Source organism: Vulpes lagopus, chromosome 21, assembly GCF_018345385.1.
Source record: "Vulpes lagopus strain Blue_001 chromosome 21, ASM1834538v1, whole genome shotgun sequence".
Classification (NCBI taxonomy): domain Eukaryota; kingdom Metazoa; phylum Chordata; class Mammalia; order Carnivora; family Canidae; genus Vulpes; species Vulpes lagopus.
The window spans coordinates 8,241,167-8,262,046 of NC_054844.1; the positions used below are offsets into that span (position 1 = coordinate 8,241,167).

Consider the following 20,880-nt stretch of genomic DNA (forward strand, 5'->3'; position numbering starts at 1 on the left):
CTAAACTTGCTATTTGTCTTATGTATTATTTGTTCCTATTTTAATCTCTGAGTATTTTTTGTATTCTATTTTATTTACTCTATTGGTTTATTAGATATACTGCTTTGCTTAGAGTTTACCATAATGTTGGAATTATTATTCTTTAATCATATTTTACCTCCAAATGATATTATATTACTTAATATCTAATGTAAGACCTTACCACAGTATATTTCCATTTCCCTATTCTTGTCATTTGTGCTATTGTTGTCATACATTTTACTTATATTATAAATAAATCTTATAATACATTGCTGTTATATTTGCCTTAAATATTCTACTGTTTTAAAAATGAGATGAAGTTTTTTTATATTTACCCATGGGTTTATACATGGGTAAATATAAAAAAGACTATTTACAGTAGTCTTTATAGCTTTGGGTAGATCCACATTTTCATCTGTTACTATTTTCTTTTCGCTTGAAGAACCTTCTGTAACATTTTTGTGTTATGCAGTTCTGGTTGCCTCAAATTCTATAATTTTGTATTTATCTGAAAACGTTTTTATTTTCATTCAATTTTGAAATGCATTTTCATATGCAATTTTTGTCTTTTTTCTCTCAATGCTTTAGAGAGAAAACTTCTATTCTGTGTTTAACTTCATAATTCTTTTATTTTTCCCTGTCTAATCTCTTGTTAAGTTAATCTAGATAAATTTTCATTCCAGGTATTGTATTTTTCAATTTTAGTAGTTCCATTTGGGGGCAGCCCGGGTGGCCTGGCGGTTTAGTGCTGCCGTCAGCCCAGGGCGTGATCCTGGAGACGCAGGATCCAGTCCCACGTCGGGCTCCCTGCATGGAGCCTGTTTCTCCCTCTGCCTGTGTCTCTTGCTTCTCTCTCTCTGTCTCTCTCTCTCTCCCTGTGTTCTTATGAATAAATAAGTAAAATCTTTAAAAATAAAAAAAAGAAGACAAAAAAAGGAAGCTCCATTTGGTTATTTTTTTCTAGTTTTTAAAAATCTGCTTTGTTTCATTGAGTATATTTATATAAATGGTTTAAAAACTTTGTCAGCTTATTCAATCATCTGCCTAATTTCTGCATCTGTTTTTAATGTTTTCTCTTTTAAATATTAAAGAAATTAAAACATTGATGAAGAAAATGAAAGAATATACAGACAAATGGAAAAGTTATTTTGTGTTCAGGAATTGGAAGGTGGCTATTTTTATATTGTAGGATTTCAAGAGATATGGCTAAAACCACACCTTTCTTCTCATTCTCATTAGAGCTTTCTTAACATACAGACTCATTTTATTTCCTGCTTTGGTCACCTAAGAAGTTCACGGAATATTTTGCCATGAAAAATTGTCAAATAGATAAAATTTGAAATCATAACTATGAAAAAATCATAATCCATAACTATGGATTGGTTATAATGTGCATATTTCTAATCTTGAGACATCAGTCTGTCTATAGGTTGTCATGCATTCATGGATACAGCCCTCATGATTTTTCCCTATCCTCAGTCACTTGAGGATTGGTTCCTGGGAAAGAAAGCCAACCAGAATTTGAGCTCCACAAATCTCAGGATGACTTTCTTTCTTTCTTTCTTTCTTTCTTTCTTTCTTTCTTTCTTTCTTTCTTTCTTTCTTTCTTCTTTCTTTCTTTCTTTCTTTCTTTCTTTTTCTTTTTCTTTCTTCCTTTTTCTTTCTTTTTTTCTTTTTTAAAGATTGTTTATTTATTTATTCACGAGAGACACACAGAGAGAGGCAGAGAAATAGGCAAGGGAGAAGCAGACTCCATGCAGGAAGCCCAATGTGGGACTAGATCCTGGGAGTCTGGGATCACACCTTGTGCCAAAGGCAGATGCTCAACCACTGAGCCACCCAGGCATCCCTCAGGATGACTTTCTAACTTCATCTGGCTGATAGATCTCTATTCTCATAGCGAATGTCCCTCTGGGTTGGTTCTGTTTCATACCTCTGTACTCAAGTAGAATGCCTACACATCATGCAGTTTCTTTGGGCTCAGATGAGGAATTCACTTCTCTAACCAACCCCAAAATATATTTTCCTAGTATTCCAATACTTAATATAATCTGTCTTCAGATACTCACTCATGGAGGCCCCACTCTGACTCCAACTGCTAAGTCCTCTCCTCATTCTCAATGCCTGGGAGAAGAAAAACTTATCTATGATATGTCATTGTCATATATCATTGTTCATGACATGTCACTTCTAATTGCCAAGTCAGAATCGCTAACACTCCCTTGGTTTGGCTTTCTCTTTTTCTTTTAGGATTTGTGCGTCTAGTTGGAGGGGATGGACCCTGCTTAGGGCAGGTAGAAGTGCATTCTGGAAAAGACTGGGTTCCAGTGTCTGATGGGAACTTCACATTACTTACTGCCCAGGTCATCTGTGCAGAGCTGGGGTGTGGCAAAGCAGTGTCTTTCCAGGGGAATGTGTCCTTAAGAGAGTCAGATAGACGAGTCTGGCCTGAAGAATTCTGGTGTAACGGGCAGGAACCTGAGCTCAGGTATTGCCACAAAAAGTCCTGTCCAGGAGGTGTTTGCCACCATGGGGCTGTTCAAGTTTTCTGTTCAGGTGAGATGCAGAACAGGACTTCAACTTTGCTGCATACTCTGCTAGGGTAAGAAAAACATGAGATTTGGCTGAAATCCTGTCTTCTCCTACTAGTGTACACAGAAGTTCGGCTCATGAAAAATGGCACCTCTCAGTGTGAGGGACAAGTGGAGATGAATATTTTTGGAAGCTGGAAACCACTCTGCGCCGCACACTGGAGTATGGCCAATGCCAACGTTGTTTGTCAACAGCTTGGTTGTGGAGTTGCCATCTCGACTCCAAAAGAAGCATACTTTGTGGAAGGAAGTGATCAGATATGGAAAGATCGATTTCACTGCTCAGGGGCTGAATCTTTCTTGTGGAATTGCTCTGTGACTGCCCTTGGCATTCCTGGTTGTGCTCATGGAAACACAGTCTCAGTGATCTGCTCAGGTAAAAGAGAGGAAGGGCTAACTTGTACTCAGGATGCTCCTTGAGTGAAATGTCCCCAGGAGTAGAGAGCATAGAAAAATTATTTTAAAAGTGAGATAATCCAAGATAAAATATGGTTCTTTTAATTGTTTGCCTTTCAGTTCAAGGCAAAGAGTGTTAAGAGGGATATCTTTTAAAATTAACACTATTATTTAAATATATCTGAGTATTATTTACAGAGAAAGTATGGTAAGTAGTATGTGTGTAGTTCAGTGAAACACAGTAGCATGAATACTGTGTAACCCCAACCCAGATCAACAAAGAGATCATTAGCAGTACCCCAGAAGCCACATTCATACTCTACCAATCACTATGCCCGTCCTCCTGTCTCCAGTTTCCTAACTTTCCTCCAGTTTCCTAACTTCAATGCTATGGAATAGTTTTTTTCTATTTTAAACTTCATATAAAACCATATAGTATGTTTCATTTTGTGTCCAATTTCTTTGATTCCATACTATGTGTGCGATTCAGGCATATAGTTGTTTATAGCAGTGTTTCATTCATAATTATTATTGTAAAGTCATTCATTGGAATGACCTTGTGACCAGGTATTGATCCATCAACTGATAGTGGAGTTTTGGTTTACTTCCAGTTCTTAATTATTACAATAGTGATGTTAGAGATTATTGTGACAGTGACTTGTGGTGCAAATATGTATGTATTTATTTTGGGTGTTTACTCTTGCCCTTTTATTTTTACTCTCTTAATGGTGTTTGTTGATAAGCCAAGTTCTTCACTTTAACAAGGTTCAGTTTATCAACTTTCTTTTTTTTTTTTACGAATACTACTTCTTTTGCCCTTCTGAAGAGAACTTTGTCTACCCTAAGATCCTGAAGATTTTCCTTTATGATATTTATAGAAGTTTAGTTATCTTTATTTCACCTGTAACTGCGTAGTCCTCCAATTGATTTTCACATGTGATGAGGGTCAAATTTCAATTTTTATATGGATATCCAGTAGACTCAGAATCTTTTCCTGAAGAGACATCTTTCCCCACTGCAGTGCCACCTTTGAAATAATGAGTCTAGAGTATGTCTAAGTTTCTTTCTGGGCTCTATTCTCTTCTATTGTTTCATTGTCTATTCCAGCACTAAATCCTCAATTCAGTAGTTATTATAACTTTGTAGTATGTCTTGATATGTATTCAAGTTACACCTCTAACTGTTGCTTTTCTTCTCAAGTATGTTGATCATTCTTGGTCTTTTCCATTTAATTTTTGGAATTAGTTTGTTTTTTCACCAAAAAAAGCCTGATGATCTAGTCCAAGATGGTGACAGAAGAGTCTTCTGAGATCATCATCTCCAACAAATACACTTTTCCAATTCTTATAATAATGAGAATTCTATATAGAATTATAATCAGAATTAAATCTTGTGGAAGCACGGTAAATTGGTATTACATCCCATCCTGCCTGAATGCAAATTGGGATTTGGCTTTTTTTCAAAGTAGAAATTGAAAATATTAGCAAAGTCAATCACTGAATACCAATCTTCCTTACCTTGTTGCATAGTATGAATTGTTTGTTTCTAGTTTAATTCCATTTGGTCAAAAAAATTTTTTTTTCAAAAAACATATTTTTAATGATTTCAGCCCTTTGAAAATTTTTTAGATCTCTCTCTTTCTCTCTCTTTTTGGTATAACATGTGATCAGCCTTGGCAAATGACCTGTATGCCCTGGGAATAATGTGTATTCTGTGGTTTTGAGGTAAATATACTGGCTGATTTTGCTGGTTTGCTTTACTGAGACTGATGGAAAGTATTTTCTGGTGACTATTGGATAACAAGTTTCTTCCAAATCTAATCACTTGAAGCAACCACTTTAATTTCTTTTTTTTTTTTTCCACTTTAATTTCTGTAACACGGATCACTGTTCATTTCCCCTCCTGCTTTGTAGTAACATTTTCCTTACCTCCTTTAAGTCCTCATTGACAGCATTGCCCCAGGCCATCCAGCTTCTGCCTGTTCTTTGTTCCAAAGGCAATGCCACATGTTTAGGTGGCATCATGGTATTGCACTATTATGGATAAAGATACTATGAACATGTATATACAAGTCCTAATGAAGACAAACATTTCATTTGTCTTCAGTAAATACTCAATAATATGGAAAGTATAAGTTTTCTGTTTCCTATTGCTGCATAACAAAATTTCCCTCCAAACTTAGCACCTTAAAACTCCTTTGTATTTTTGCCTATTATTTCCTGTATAAGGAATTTGGAAAGGGCTCCAATTGGCAGTTCTCTGTTGGGGTCTGTATGAAATTGCATTCATATATCAGCTGAGGCTGAAGTCATCTGTAGACTCAACTGAGCTGGGAAACCAGTATGGTTCATTGACATGTCTGGCAGCTGGAATGTGCAACTGGGTTGTTGACAGAGCACCTGCATATGATTAGTCTCTTCAGCATGGTAGTCTCCTCAGGGTAGATTTCCCCAGAAGCAACTCTCCTAAGTGAGTTCATGGGAGGCTACATGACCTTTCTGATCTAGTTTTCAGAATCAAGTAGTATTACCTTCACTGCATTCCATTGCTTACAAACAATTTATGAAGGCCAAAATTCAAAGGAAGGAAGCAGAGATGCCCACCTATCAAAGGATGCAGTGTCAAAGATTTTGGGGTATGTTAAAAAAACAGCAAGATATATGAAATAGGTGATTGTGGGTTTTTAAATTTCTACTTTCAGTTCTGTCAATTGTGCCTTTATGTATCTAGGACTAAGTATATATGAATGTTAGAACTTTTCAGCATGTCTTTATGTTCTTGTTTATATTTTCCACTTTCTGGTCTTTCTGGCTTCATTCTGTGTATTTCCTTTTGATTTTCCATTTTATTATTCTATCTTGTGCTGATCTAATGGGCTATTATACTCAACCCTTGAGTTATTTCAGTTATTGACTTTTTCAGAGTATCTAGAATTTTTATTTGATTTTTGTTAATATTTTCCTTTCAAAATGCTATCTTGTTTAATTCCCTGAATATTTCAGTCATGGTAGTTTAAACTCCTTGTCAGGTTACTCCAATATCTGGATGCCTTGCAAATTTCTTTCCAATTCCTCTTTTATCCTCCTGGATTTTTGTCAAATCTTTTTTTTTTTTTTTTTTTAAGTTTTAACCTTTTTTTCAATGTAATCTCTAACTCCAATGTGGGGCTCAAACTCATGACCCTAGATCAAGAGTTGCATGCTTTACTAAGTGAGCCAGGCAGGTGCCCCTATGTCTGGGTATTTTTGATTGGCAGGCATCATGGGTGAAAAATTACAGAAATTCTTCAGAAAGGATTTTATTTTGCTTCCTCCTGGTACCTGTTTATGGACAGATCACTTTATTATTTACTTATTTAAATTTTGGGTTTTTAAAAAGATTTTATTTATTTATTAGAGAGAGAAAGAGAGAGCTTGTGAGTAGGGCAAGGGACAGAGGGAGAGAAAGAATCTCAAGCAGACTGAGCAGGGTGCCCAACATGAGGTTCAGTCTCATAACACTGAGATCATGACCTGAGCCACAACTAAGAGTCAGACACTTAAGCAATAGAGCCACCCAGGTGCCCCTGGACGGTTGACCTTATACAAGGGAATTGAAGTAATTAGACACTGGGTGTCTATCCTTATGAGGAATAGTCTACTTTTAGTTCACTTTTCCTTCTATGGTAGAAGGTTCTGGTTAACAGGGTGTCTCCTCCTTGGCTGAATTATACTTTGTACTCCCTGTGCCCTATGAGTCTGGCAAACCTCTGCTGAACTTTTCAGCATCTCATCTATAATCTTTGAATTGACAAAGACCTCAAGGAGAAAGTGACTCACCTCTGCCCTTTACTTTACTCTCAGACCTTGGCTTCAAAAATTTGCACTGCCTTGGTAGCTCTTCACCATTTTCAAGCAGTACTGATATATTCCTACTTCTTAAAATTCATTCTTAGTGCAGCACTTGGCTTGAAACAAATTTTGGCATTGTTAGAAGCAGAACTTTCCATAAAGAGGTGAAATCTAAAATTATGGGAACTCTACTGGTATGTTAACAGCTTTCATCTCAGACCCCAGCACCAGGTTACTATTTAGTTTAATTCAGTTTCCTGTTTTTCAACCCTACTAACCCTCTGACCATGCTGTTTCTGCAGGAAACCAGACCCAGGTGCTGCCCCAGTGCAACGACTCTGTGTCTGAGGAGAGTACTACCAGCTGCTCAGGTGAGGGGTCCCAAGGGACCAGAAGGCCCTTCTCATTTCCTGTTAAACGCGCCAATGGTATGATTCTCTCTCCTTAGAGAGCAGACAGCTCCGCCTAGTGGACGGGGGTGGTCCCTGCGCTGGCAGAGTGGAGATCCTTCACCAGGGCTCCTGGGGCACCGTCTGTGATGACAACTGGGACCTGGACGATGCCCACGTGGTGTGCAGACAGCTGGGCTGCGGAGAAGCTCTCAATGCCACAGTCTCTGCTTACTTCGGGGCGGGATCAGACCCAATCTGGCTGGATGACCTGCAGTGCACTGGAAAGGAATCCTACATTTGGAAGTGCCCCTCCCAGGGCTGGGGGCAGCACAACTGCAGGCACAAGGAGGACGCAGGGGTCATCTGCTCAGGTCTGCCCGCGCCCTGTCCATGGGTTGGGTGAGGAGGTGGGGGCTCTGGAGAAGGGGAGTCTGAGCCCAGAGGGGTGTCGTTGAGAGGGCCAGAGAAGAAGAAACCTTCCTTCTACACTGTCTGTCTTTCTAGATGTGAAGATTAGGTGCTTTCTTTTCCTCCCACAGCTGCGGTTCAGGTGACTTCCATTCGAAAGCAGGGCTCATTCTTCAGTTCACTATGGTGGTAAAGTCTTGAGATCCTATTGCTGTTGAAATGCATTACCATATACTTAGTGGTAGAAACAACACAAATTTATTAATGCACAGTTTTGTATGCTAGAAGTCCAACAAGGGTCTCACTGTGCTAAAATCAAGGTGTGGACAGGACTGCATTCTTTCTGGGGGCCCTAGGGGAGATTCCTTGTCCCTACCTTTTCCAGTTTCTTAAGGCCCTGTGCATTCACTGGCTCCCTTTTTTCCCCTTCAAGCTGACAATGTTGCCTGCTTCTGACCATTCTTCCACAGTCACATTTCCTTCTGACTGAAGCTGGGAAAGAGTTCCCATTTTTTAAGGAGAGTAGGTCTAAGGATGTGATTGGATTTTCACCTGGTTAACCCACACTACTCCAGGTTAATCTTACCATCCCGAGGTCCTTATCTGAATCACATCTGTAAAGTCTCCTTTGCCATGTAAAGTAGCGCATTTATGCAACACCTTTGGGGGGCCATTTTTCTGCCTACCTCCCCACTTTCACATACTCTTTCAGAAGTCTTGTCAGGAAGCAAGATTCAGCTTTCCCTCTGTGTAAAGTGCCCAGGTGGGTATTCCTCTCTGATCATATTCTACTGCATCATTGTGGTGGACATAGAAACACAGACAGAAACACACAAAATCAGGTAAAAGGGAGACCAGTTTCAGTCTTACCACCTAATGTGTGCTTACTCAGCAGAGTCAGTGATGAGTGTTCACAATCTCTGGCATGGAGAAAAAAAAATCAAGAGCATTGAATGGAATGCTTATTGTGGATTGTTTCCCCTTCTCACCCCTTTCAATTTAGACTTCCTGAAACTCAGGATGGTGAGCGAGGACCAGGAGTGTGCTGGGTGGCTGGAAGTTTTCTACAATGGGACCTGGGGCAGTGTCTGCCACAGCCCCATGGCAGCCATGACTTTGTCCATCATCTGTAGACAGCTTGGCTGTGGAGACAGTGGGACCCTCAACTCTTCTATAGCTCCCAGGGAAGGTTCTAGACTTCGATGGGTGGATCAAATTGAGTGTCGGAAAACTGATTCCTCTCTCTGGCAATGTCCTTCTGACCCCTGGAGACACAACTCATGCTCTTCAAGAGAGGAAGCTTATATCTCGTGTGCAGGTAATTTACTGTCTGTTTCCATGTGTCTGTCCCAGTCCTGTGGAATGTTGTTACTGAGATTTTATATCTTCAAATCTAAGGAATGAGTTTAAGATAAGACTACAAAATGAAGTTTGGATGATTGCTTAATTTACATATTCCAGTCTTCTTTCACAGGAAAAAATAAGGAGACCTGTGTCAATAGCAGCCTATGTGAAAAATACCAGAAGGATCGCATTGAACATGAGTAATACCCTGATAAACTTGCTAATTAATTAGGAGTAGTTAAGTGATATCCCAACATGTTAAAGTAAATAAGGAACCAAGTAAGGAATCCACCCTGATCGTTTTGTCTCTTAAGCTAATGGTATTTTACTCCGGAATGCCTCATTCTCCAATCAGTCTTTCCATAGATAGTGACTGAGTGCCTGTAGGCACAAATTTATACTGCAGGCAGGAGGACGAGGAAGAGAAGAAAATGTAGTCTCTGCCATCACAGAGCATACAGTTCAGTGTTGAAAACTCTCATTAGGCAGAAATTTCATGAAGAGTTAGAAAGTGCCGTGGAACTGTGGAATTGGGGTAAAAGAAGAAATCATACCTAGATGAAAAGCTGAAGGGTAAGAGTTCCTCAGAGGAAGAAAGTGGAGGATCACATGGTTCAATGTATGTACTGAGGTGGGAGGAAACATGGTGTCTTTGAAGCACTGAGAAAATCCCATCATGGCCAGAGCAGAAAAGGGTGGGAGAGTGGCTCAGGGTTTCCCTGGAATGGTGAGCAGAGCCAGAGACCCCTCTGTGGGAAGGCTCAGGAAAACATTCCTGTTAAAGAGCAATATGTCTCTTGGCTGCACCATGAGGAACCGCTCAGAAGTCAGTGGCCTCATGTCTCCATGACTTTCTGCTTTAATTTGTCTCTTATAAGAGGCCCTCAGGATCCCAGTTTTTGGGGCTGATCCTGTCCTCTAGGCTTTTCATTAACTACAATGTGCTTAATCTGTCTTCCTCATCTCACTCTCCCAAAATGTTCTGGAGAGACTGCTGGAATTTAAAGCCCATCATCTTCAAAGTCTCTTATGCCCGCACTGTTCCCTTCACTTTCATGTTCTGATTAGAACCTGACTTTTCCCTGAAAATGTTGATTTTCCTGTCAACTGGAGGCTCTTTGTTTCTCTCTGAACATACTTTTCTCTGGGCTGAGACTTGGAAGAGATATACTCCTTGCTCTCAGTTTGTCATTTTCGACAATTCCTCTTCTGTCTCTCTTCCCAACATCCAGCTATTTGAAATTCACACCTTGAGACAATACCGCCCAGTACATTTGTTTGTTGCTGTCATCATCTTAACTTTCTGGTCACTTCCCCTGGTCCACTGAAGACTGTACCAAGTCCTTCATTTCTGTCTCACTCCTGGAACCTTTGGTGCTTGCTTCAACATCCTTAAACACAACTGAGACAACATCTGGCCTCTCAGTTCACTGACTTTCTCATTTCTAAGCACCTTTCCTCCCATCCTATCTCTGCCTATGCATATACTACTGATCACCAATAATTGTACACTTCAAAATCTTGATATCTTTATTCCATTCTCTGACCAATGCTTCTTATTCTTATGGATCCTCAACTAGAGTGCTCTGTTTCAAATAATTTCTCGTTCTTGTGGAGATGCCCAATCTTTTCCCTTGTCAGTTTTTTTTTTCCTACTCTCCTCATGTCTGCACATTTTTTCTCCTTAGCCAGATGAGATAATATATCCAACATTATAATCATTCTCCTTTAGTTTATTTAACTCCCTTGCCTTTTCTTTGTCAACCTCACCTGGCAAACTCTAGACCTGGTTAAAGTCAACTACCTGAGTACTCCTTGCCTGAACTGGACTAAGGGAAATGTGGGGAAATAACACATAGTCATGTTGCTAGTCTATTTTTGAATCCATGGACACAATCTCTACTGGGCATTCCATAGTGTCTCTGGGTTCTACTGTACTTCTCCAATATGTGTGCTTGCCCTATCTTTTTACCTATTCTATTTGAGAATAGATGAAGCGAATCAGGTGTTGACAATGCAAGAGAGATGAAGGGAATCAGGTGTTGACAATGCAAGAGAGCTCTCTTGCATTGTCAACACCTGATTCCCTTCATCTATTCTCAAATCATAATCCTGCCTCTTACCTCAGTGAGAAATTAGAACAGTCATTTGGGAATTCCTCATCTTCCTTTCACCAAATCTACTCACATGTGGTCTCTGCACACACTCTGTGCTTACTTGGCCTTCTGGATCAGTGGCCTCAGTCCTAATCTTAGGTCAACTCTTCTGCCCAGTCTGTGGATCCTAACTGCACTTATCTTGTCAAAGTCTTCACTTCTATTCCCCCTTCCTTGCACCATCAACTCCCTTCCCCCGCTTTGTCTCCTGTTTATTCTCATCATTGTATATATGGGCTTGAGTGTCTCACATCTTGAAAACTACCTGAAAAAACCAGTTTTCCTTGACTTCTTTGTTATTGCGCATCCCACTTCCCTCTCCTCTTCAGCTAAGTTTCTGAAAGTATGGTCAGTAACTACTCAGGGTCTTCATAATTTTCTGTTCTCTAGTGTTCTAAACTCACCCAGTTAAGTATTAGGGTCCACCATTCTTCTGAATTGGTAAAGTAATTAAATTTAGCAAACTTTCCTCTCTTCAGTATTCCTGAACTTATAACAGTATTCAGCAGGTTCACTTCTCTTCTTCTTTTTTTTTTTCCTGACATCACTAGACTTCACTGATTGTTCTTATTTGGCCTCATTGTTGTTCTTCTGCTTACCGATTTACAACTCCTGTGCTCAGTCTCTAGATCTTGGATGCTTTCAGGGCTCAGCATCAGACTCTTTAGTCTTCCTATTAGACTCCATCCACTTCCAGTAAGTTCTGCTGGCTCTATCTGCAAATATATTCTCAATGCCTCTATTCCTTCCATTGTCACTATCTTAGTCTTCTTGCCTGAATTATTCCAAAAGTTTCTCGTGGTCTTCCATGTCCACTCTTTTTCTTCTATAATATTTTCTCTCTGGCTGACAGAGAAAAGTTTTAAAAATTAGTCTGTATCTTGTTTCTTGCTTACAAGCCTCCAGGGGCTTCCTGTTTTAAGGAACCTATACTGGTTGACAAAGCTATATATATAATCTGTCCCCTACCCACCACTCAGTCCTTTTCTGGAGACACTCTTCCACTCAGTTAGTACACATATTGATTCTCTTTGTGTTCATGAAATAGCCAGGCATGGAGGAAGTAAGGGAAGGCAGGCTGACCATCCTTTAGTGCCTTGGTATTTTTTTTTACCAGACAGATGGTATTATTCACTCTAAGACCTTCCACTGGCTCTTCTATTTGCTTGCTTGCTTGTCAACTTCTCATCATTCAGTTTTCACATTAAATATCATCTTTTTGGTGAGGGCTTTCTTATCAACTTAAGTGCTATTACCTCTCCCAAAATTTTTTATGACATACTCTTGATACTCTGTGATTATCCCTGAATATAATGATTGCTTTTCTCAATATCTCCTGCAGGGTTCCAGTTCCTCTGCCCAACCTATAATACATTTTACAGTAAAAAAATATGTAATATATATAATATATATTTGCTTTTCATAGTACTACTATGTGAAACGATCATTTATTTCTTTTCAGATTATCTCTCTTTCTCATATTAGTTTGTAAATTCCATGAGATCGAGGACTTTGACTATTATATTCACCACTGTACATCCAATGCTGTCTGTGGTCAGTACCTGGTATACAACAGACAAAAAATAGTTCTTGAATCAAATAATAATCTTTTTGATTGCATAGTTACAATTAAAGATATTTTCATCAAGGTATAATCAAAACTAATTGAAAGTGTTTTAAGCTGGGAAGTGTCATTTTGCATTAAGAAAAGATCCCTCTGAGTACAAGATAAAGGATTATTGCAGGGGAAATGTAAATGCATAATGGTGACTTGCAATAGCTTGGAGGAGCAAGGGTGGCTGCTGGAAGGATGACATTGATTTTTTACTAATATAGGAGACACAGAAACTCATGAGAGGAAATTCATGGGCTCAGTTTTGGAGGTGCTAAATTTAAAGTGGGTCAGAACACTCAAGTAGAGATTTCATTTGGCATTTAAAAGTATACAATTTGAATTTAGAAAGGAAATCCGGGTGGGAGATATAAATATGGGAGTGGTCTTAGAGATGCTTAGATAGGAGTGGTTGAGATCACTGGGAATATAAATGATCCTAAAATAGACTCCAACTAGCACTAACTTTTATTTTTTTTATTTTTTATTTTTTTAAATAAATTTAGTTTTTAGTTGGTGTTCAATTTGCCAACATATAGAATAACACCCAGTGCTCATTCCATCAAGTAGCACTAACTTTTAAAAGCTAATACACTCTATGGACTGTCATAGGACGTCTTAGGCTAATTAGCAGAAATGCCAGAACAGATGTAACTTGATTGTTGACCTCAGACTTTGAATGACTTTACCATGGAAGAAGGAAAAGAATCACTATGAACTAGCTAATCCAGGGGGCAGGACTCCAGCTGATGGATAGAGGTTACAAGAAGGCAGATTTCGATCCATTTTAAGTACACGTAGCATAAAGGTATCTCACCTCGTGATGGTCCCTCAGGGAATTAATAATACTATCAGGTAAAAAACACCAGAGTCATGATGGGATGGCCAGCGCCTTCCCTTATATTTATTTTTGCCTGTCTCTATGTTTCTTTCCTGAATCAATGACACCTGCTCCTGCTGGGGTTGTACCATGCGTGGCACTAGGGAAATCATGTTCTTTCCACTAGTTTCTTTTACACTTAGAGAGAGATCAGTTCCTTTCTTGTTCATTTAAATTACAAAAACACTGCTTACTTATCATGAGCAGGGAATACAAATATAAAAATGTAGAAAGAGAAGTGAATCATATCTCATGACTCCTTGTCCTTTCATACCATCCTGTTGTAAACAGGATTAATGGACTGGTATGTTCTGTTTTCCCAAATCATCCATTTTCACTGAAACATACCCAAACTCATATGCTCTTAAAGGGTTTATGTTGATAGTGTCTTGTCTTTTGATTGTACAAAATTGGAATTATACCCTACACATTATTGTTATATTGGCCTAATATATCATGGATATTCCTCCAGGTAGATCTAATTCATTTGTAAATCAATGGTATAATATTTCATTCATCCAGATTGCTAGTGCAGTTAATGTAACCATTTACCTATTTATTGGTAGTCTGATTGGTTTTGATTTCCCACTTTATAAACAATGTAAACCTGCCTCCTTATAACCTTTATCCATCAGCAAGAGAGTCCTGCCCCTGGAGCAGCTCATGGTAACTCTCCTCCCTCTTCCATGATAAATATTTTTGTATATGATTTTCTACATACAGGTGAGTTTTTTTTACTGTAGGATTACTCACTGTTGATATTATTCTATCAAAGAACACACACACACATAAATTTTAATAGATATTGTCAAATTACTTTTGAGGACTAACTCTTTTCAATTGTCTTCTTATCTAGATATAAATGTTTAGGTTTTAAATAACGGGAGTAATTGGTGGAAGGGGGGAGGAGGGCGGGTGTTGGAGGGGAATGGGTGACGGGCACTGAGGTGGACACTTGACGGGATGAGCACTGGGTGTTTTTCTGTATGTTGGTAAATTGAACACCAATAAAAATTAATTAAAAAAATAAATAAATAAATTACTTTTCTTTAAAAAAAAAATAAATAACGGGAGTATTAAAGACAAATAATATAGAAGCTCCCAAATCAATAAGCTTAAAAAACCCATATCTTATGCTAAAATATTTGAACTCTGAAGTAAGAGTAACAATTGCTTTGCTCCTGGTTTCTTTCTCCTTCCTTCCCTCTATCCCTTCCTTCTTCTTTGCCTCCTTCCTCCCCTCTCTCCCTTTCTTACTTTTTTTGCATTTTCAGTGTTTTCTCTTTCCTCAACATTCTTTTCCAGTTCCTTGGTCCCCCCATCCCTTCTCTGCCAGCTCAGGTATAACTTGGGTGATCCGCTAGGAGTTGGCTGAAGTCCACAGCTAAGGGAGAGCATGGTGATAGATATTTCAAAGGCAGAGGCTCACTCCCTTCCCTTCCTTCTCTTTCCTCACCTCCTTTTCTTGTTCCTGTGGAAAGCTGATTAGATATTAAACTATCAGAACTTACATGGATGATAATTGTCTACAATCAAATATGATGAGTTGGGTGATAATGAGGTCTCCAGTCCTGAAAGTGAGCAACCACCCTAAAGAGGTCCTGCCATCATTTTCTGAGATGTTCATAGGGTATGAAGTTTGATAGGATAATATGAAAAGGATATGCTAATTCTGATATCTTATGACAAGTACTTTGTATACGTCAGTTTTCTTATATTGTTTCAAATTTATGTTTTTCCTTTGGTTTCAATTTTTTACGTTTTTTTTATACCATATTTGTTATCTGTGTCCTCTCTCAATGTATTTTTTCTCAGTATATTTGCGTATCATGCAAACATTTATGTCTTAGTACCTAGCCACTGTCTACTTAATATATTTTTCTCTGAATCATTCTTATTTCAGTTTTTGGCAAAAAAAATCCTCTTTAAAAAATTTTTTTAAAAATATTTTTAAAGATTTTATGTATTTATTTAGAGAGTACACAAATCAAGAGGAGGGCAGAGGGAGAAGCAGACTCCCTGCTGAGCAGGGAGCCTGATGTGGGGCTCAAACCCAGGATCCCAGGACCATGACCTGGGCTGAAGGCAGGTGCTTAGCTGACTGAGCCGCTCAGGTGCCCCCCAAAATATCTCCTTAATGTAGTAATCTTTGCTTGTGCACACATCATACTGAAAAATAGATAAGAAAAGTTTATAATCTGCTATATAATTTCCCATTAAAAATATAATGGGATATTGAATACAAATTACTTCTGTGATTCTGGACTTTAAAAAATATCCATTATTTATTACCACAAACCACTAGTATCAATTTGCATTCCTTTATTATCTTCCTTATTAGCAAGAATTTAAAGGAATTATGTTTTACTGCATTCTATTCACTCATTCATTGAATAAATATTTATCAAGCCCCTATACCTAGTATTTATAAAAAGTTTCTCAATGCACACTTGTTGAATGAATGCATACAATATACCAGGTACTGTTCTAATAGCAGAAACACAGAGGTGAATAAGACATGCAAGGTCTTTCCTCTCGTGGAGATTGTGTGTGTGTGTGACTGTGTGTGTGTGCATATACACGTCTGTATTTTGTTTATTGTGGAATGTGGAAAGTGATAAACAAGTAAATAGATAAAATAACGCCAGATGGTGATAAAGGCTATGATTTAGCAAGCGAGCATCTCAATAACTCAGCCCATTAGATTAATTACGAAGCCTGTTATTTACACTTGTCATTTGGACTGAGCCAAGCACTTTAGATCGTCTTACTTGGGGCAAGACCACCCCCAGCTGTCCCTGATCTAGCACTTCCCCATTGTCTGCTTCTGCAGGAGTGAGACCCAAGAGCTGTCCGACCGCTGGCCCCTGCACAGGTACATCAGCCCCTCCTGCCTCCCGTGTTGGCTCCCAAGGGCTCCTTCCTTCCCACTGGGGACAGTAACAGAAGGTGCTGCTGCCTTTTCAGGCAAGGAGAAGCTCCGACTGAGGGGAGGAGACACGGTGTGCTCAGGGCGAGTGGAGGTTTGGCACGAGGGTTCCTGGGGCACAGTTTGTGATGACTCCTGGAGCCTGGCAGAGGCCGAGGTGGTGTGTCAGCAGCTGGGCTGTGGCTCTGCCCTGGATGCCCTGCAGAAGGCGGCGTTTGGGCCAGGAACTGGGAACATCTGGCTGGATGAGGTGAAATGCAGGGGCAGGGAGTCCTCCCTGTGGGATTGTGCTGCGGACCCCTGGGGGCAGAACGACTGCAAGCACGAGGATGATGCTGGAGTGCGGTGCTCTGGTGAGTGGCTCTGGTGGAGCTGGAGCAGGAGTGGGGCAATGGGGTAGGCTTGGGTAAAATGGGAAGTTTGCATTCAAAAAATATCTAGGTGCTGTAAGCTCTGATCTAGAAGAAGGGGAAGTCTCAACCTTGATGTTGTGGTAATTAAGATGTAGGGAAAAGGGGCTGCCCTGTGCTATCTACTGCAGCCACCATCTGTAGGCAAGGTCAAATATTCAGATTCTTGAGGTCTATTCTGTGGAATCTGACAGAATTAACCAATTCAGAAAAGGGAAGATCCTAAAGAGCCATCAGCTGGTGGGGAGGTCTTAGGGTATTTTCCTTAAGGAAGCTTCTTTTTATTCCTTTCAAATTTCTTTTGCCCTTGGGCCAAGGGAGTCTGGTTCCTGTGTTGCAGAATCTAAGGTTTTCCCGTCTGCCCATGAGTGTCACTCCTCCACAGCAAGATGCTCATCCCAGGAGTTGCTTGATGTTTTGGTCTGGTGAGGCCTGAAGAAAGGAGGCCACAGCTGTGTGGTTTGGTCCTCTGAGGCTGTTGCAGCAGGGAAGCTGTCTGCTAATCCCAGCACTCCCTTGGACCTCACTGGAGTGGAGTTGAATTTATCTTAAGACAAGGCCTGGGGTCAGGGTCACAGTCAATTCTGTTAGGTCCGAGGCTGGGACTTCCTTGTCCCAGGTGCTCTGGAGGGAGTCTCCCTGGGCCCATGCCTTTCTCCAAATCCTATTGGTTTTATTCTCCTTAGGGATCAGACAAGGCCCAAGTCTTGTCCATGACATCTTCTCCCTGTCTGAGATGTTCTGCTTCATCCTGGGGGCCCTTCTCTTCCTGGTCCTCGTCATCCTGGTGACTCAGATGTGCAGATGGAGAGCAAAGCAAAGAGGTAGGCTACAGAGGGTACAAGGTAACATGGAGAGTGTGTGGGGGCAGGAGATCTGGCCAGGTACAAGGGCGGGGGGGGGCGGGGGGGCGGAAATATGTTTGAAAAACTTCATCTGCCCCTTGTTAAACTCTAAGGGCTGAATCTGTAGAAGCTTTTAAGGTTGGAGTGTGAGCACTCATAAGTCATGGTTTCTGTGTGAGACAAGAATGAATACAGGCCGAGCTATGGATACAGGGTTAGACCAGGGGAGAGGGAGAAGATGTAGACATGGTGCTTGGGGTATGAGGAGTCCTGGAAGCCCCGAGGCTTTTTCCATGTGCAAAGCACTGGGGAGAATGATTTGCTTATTGTTTCAGGGATGAACTCAAGGGGCAATTTCTCACTAGCTGGTGGTTTGCTCAGCCTTCCCCAGTTTCAGAGATGTTCTTAATGAGGCTGAGTATGAGGAGATTGGTCATGTTGTGACAACGAAGGAAGATCTGCTGGACAGCACTGGTGTGTATCCCTGCCTTGTCCTCCTGGGCCCCCTAGGTGTTAGCTCCCTGCCGTCTGTCATCCAAGGCTTCTCAGAATCTGCAGACCCATTATCTATTCCAGGCTCACAGGAGCAGCCCCTCCAAAGACTGCAGGATGGGTTCCTGCTGAGCCCCTGTGAGCTCTGAGCCTTCTCTTTATACAACAGGAGCCACATGTGCTCCAGCATTTCTTCTCAGCCTTACCACAGGTCCCATGGGTGTGAGAAGGTGTGTTCTTTTTGTTTTGTGATGTTTTTCTTCACACTAGGGGCCCTGTCAGATGAATCCGTGCCTAAACTGCCATATTACCCTGGAGATCGTGAGGAGAATAGTGACTTTCAGTCTGCTCCAGGTAGTAGGGGTGAATCCACCTCGGCTGGGTATTGGGAGCACGTGACTTTCCTCCCTAGAGATGAGATTCAAGAGGGACAGTCTCCCTTTGACTAGGATTAGAAGTCTCTTCTCCTTCTCTGATTGCTCTGATGTACTTCATCAGAGCAATGATGAAGGCTGGTGAGGCTGGGCTGTCTGTGTCCAGAACCACCCTCATTCAGTCCCAACAAATTCACGCTGTTTTGAAAAAATAACATTTGGAAAGTGTAACTGACCAAATATTTTAGTAATGCACATTGGTGTAAGAGTATCTCTGAAATATGTAGTTTAAACGAGGAAATATTGGGATGTTCAGATTATTTTTCTGGTTTATGGACACATCAAAATGAAATATATACCTTGGAAAAGACTTGTTAAAACACAGGGTGAATAGTGCCTCTGTTCGGCAGCCATCAGAATCTCTGTGGCAGAAGGGATTGTAGATATTACCTAGGTCAACCCATTTACTGTGGTTTCATCTGAACCCCTTGTCTGTCCTTAAAACCCCCAGCTCAAAGGACTGATGCCCCCAGTGAGGGTTATGATAATGCTGAAGACCTACCAGTGCCTGAGGCTGCCCCTGCCTCATGGATGAGGAAGGGGGAAGTGCCCCCAGAGGAGGAAAATGGGATGAGGGCCTTTCAGGCAGGTGAGTGGATCTCTTGTAATCTTTTGTCTCTGTCCTGGAAGGGGTGAACTTCAGCCCCGCACTGCCGATCCTTCCTATAGAGTCAAAATTCAGAAGATCTATATCCTTTGACCATTTTCCTCTCTTTAGTGCTCTCACATTTCTTGGGAGGGAAGAATCTTTCTATATTCTTGATATCTGCATCTCCATAACTTCATCTTTGATGTGCTTGCATTAAGACTTATAAATTAATCAAGTCCAAAAATAGAACAACTGTTCTGATAACATGTTTGTGCTCTCATATGTGAAAGGCATTTAGAGACTTAAGAAATATTGCAATATTGGAATTTATGAGGTATTTTGATAATTTTAGATGCATTATAATCATATATTAGCACTAATATGCACAAAGTCTATGATATATGGTAGTCTTGAAAATTAAAGCCATGGTGGTAGATTATAGAGTCTGAATTATGGGCATTAAAGGGCCAATCTGCTCCAGATGTTTCAGTGGTCTAATGAAGATATTAATTCTCCAGAGAAGAGTATTTCTCCATCTAGGGCATGTGACTCTGGGAAGGTGGCAACTACAGAAGGATCCCGTGATTGTGGGCATTTGGGAACACAAGTCAAGGCCATCAAGAGCAGAGATAGATGGTCAGGGAGGAACTGAGATTTTTTCCAGGTCTCCTGTGTCCTCCTTCTGCTGAATTCAGACCTGTCAATTGTAAAAGGAGAAATTTTCATGGCCTTTCTTATGATTCTTATCATCCTTGGGCCATCTCTTTGCTGAGAAACATGCCTTCATAGAACATCTGTGTTGACCTAGATCTCCTGTGACAACAGGGTTTCCCAGAGACCCACAGAACTGGAACCTGATGCAATAACCTTGATATATCTGTGTTGTAACTAATATTAAATTGTCTGAGCCTACCTGAAACTTTGTCATCACCACTTACTTGACTTGCTTCCACTGTGGGGCACTGTCCTCTCCCTTTGTCACAGTTCTAATCAAACTTATCTTTACTGTTTCAGGCTCTTCTCTACAGCTCTCTAGAGGAGTAGCTGGACCTGAGAAAGGAGAAGATAGTCCCTGGCTGCTCCAGGGGGAAGGGGACCCTGGGTATGATGATATTGAACTAAATGTACCTTAAACACTCACTATATTTCCCCCCCGATATTGCATTAAAAATGAGATAAAGTCTCAGATATTTAATTGCCTATATTTCAATAGTGACTTATAATTGAATTATATGGAAATTAATTAAAATTAAATATTCTGAATAAAGTACTTTTTGCTTTGTTGATTATTTAGCAGGTTTTATCTCCATTCACATTTTCCCTCAAAGGAAATACAAGGTGAACAAACTGACCTGTTTTCTCACCTCCCCTACAGACTACTCTAGGCATTACTTTACCTGAGTTCACAAATGTTCCAGGTCTCTTTCATAGGCAAGGGACTCTAAATTTAGCCCATACTCATACCTTCATTCTTACTATGATGAACTCATGTGATAAAAACCAGACCTGAACATTCATGTATGCTCTTCCTTGAGATGTCATATCACCTGT

General features: G+C 40.3%; 1 protein-coding gene across 1 annotated transcript; it reads left to right on the forward strand.

Moving 5' to 3' along the window:
- The first annotated feature begins 370 nt into the window (after positions 1 to 370).
- On the forward strand, positions 371 to 20,478 carry LOC121480104 (antigen WC1.1-like). Its single transcript, XM_041736399.1, has 13 exons — positions 371 to 374; positions 2,272 to 2,577; positions 2,671 to 2,988; positions 7,141 to 7,209; positions 7,287 to 7,601; positions 8,642 to 8,956; positions 16,464 to 16,505; positions 16,598 to 16,912; positions 17,656 to 17,793; positions 18,196 to 18,288; positions 18,577 to 18,660; positions 19,192 to 19,329; positions 20,344 to 20,478. The coding sequence occupies exons 1-13, from the start codon at positions 371 to 373 to the stop codon at positions 20,460 to 20,462; spliced, it is 2,256 nt and encodes a 751-aa protein (XP_041592333.1). The 3' UTR covers positions 20,463 to 20,478.
- The last annotated feature ends 402 nt before the right edge of the window (positions 20,479 to 20,880 follow it).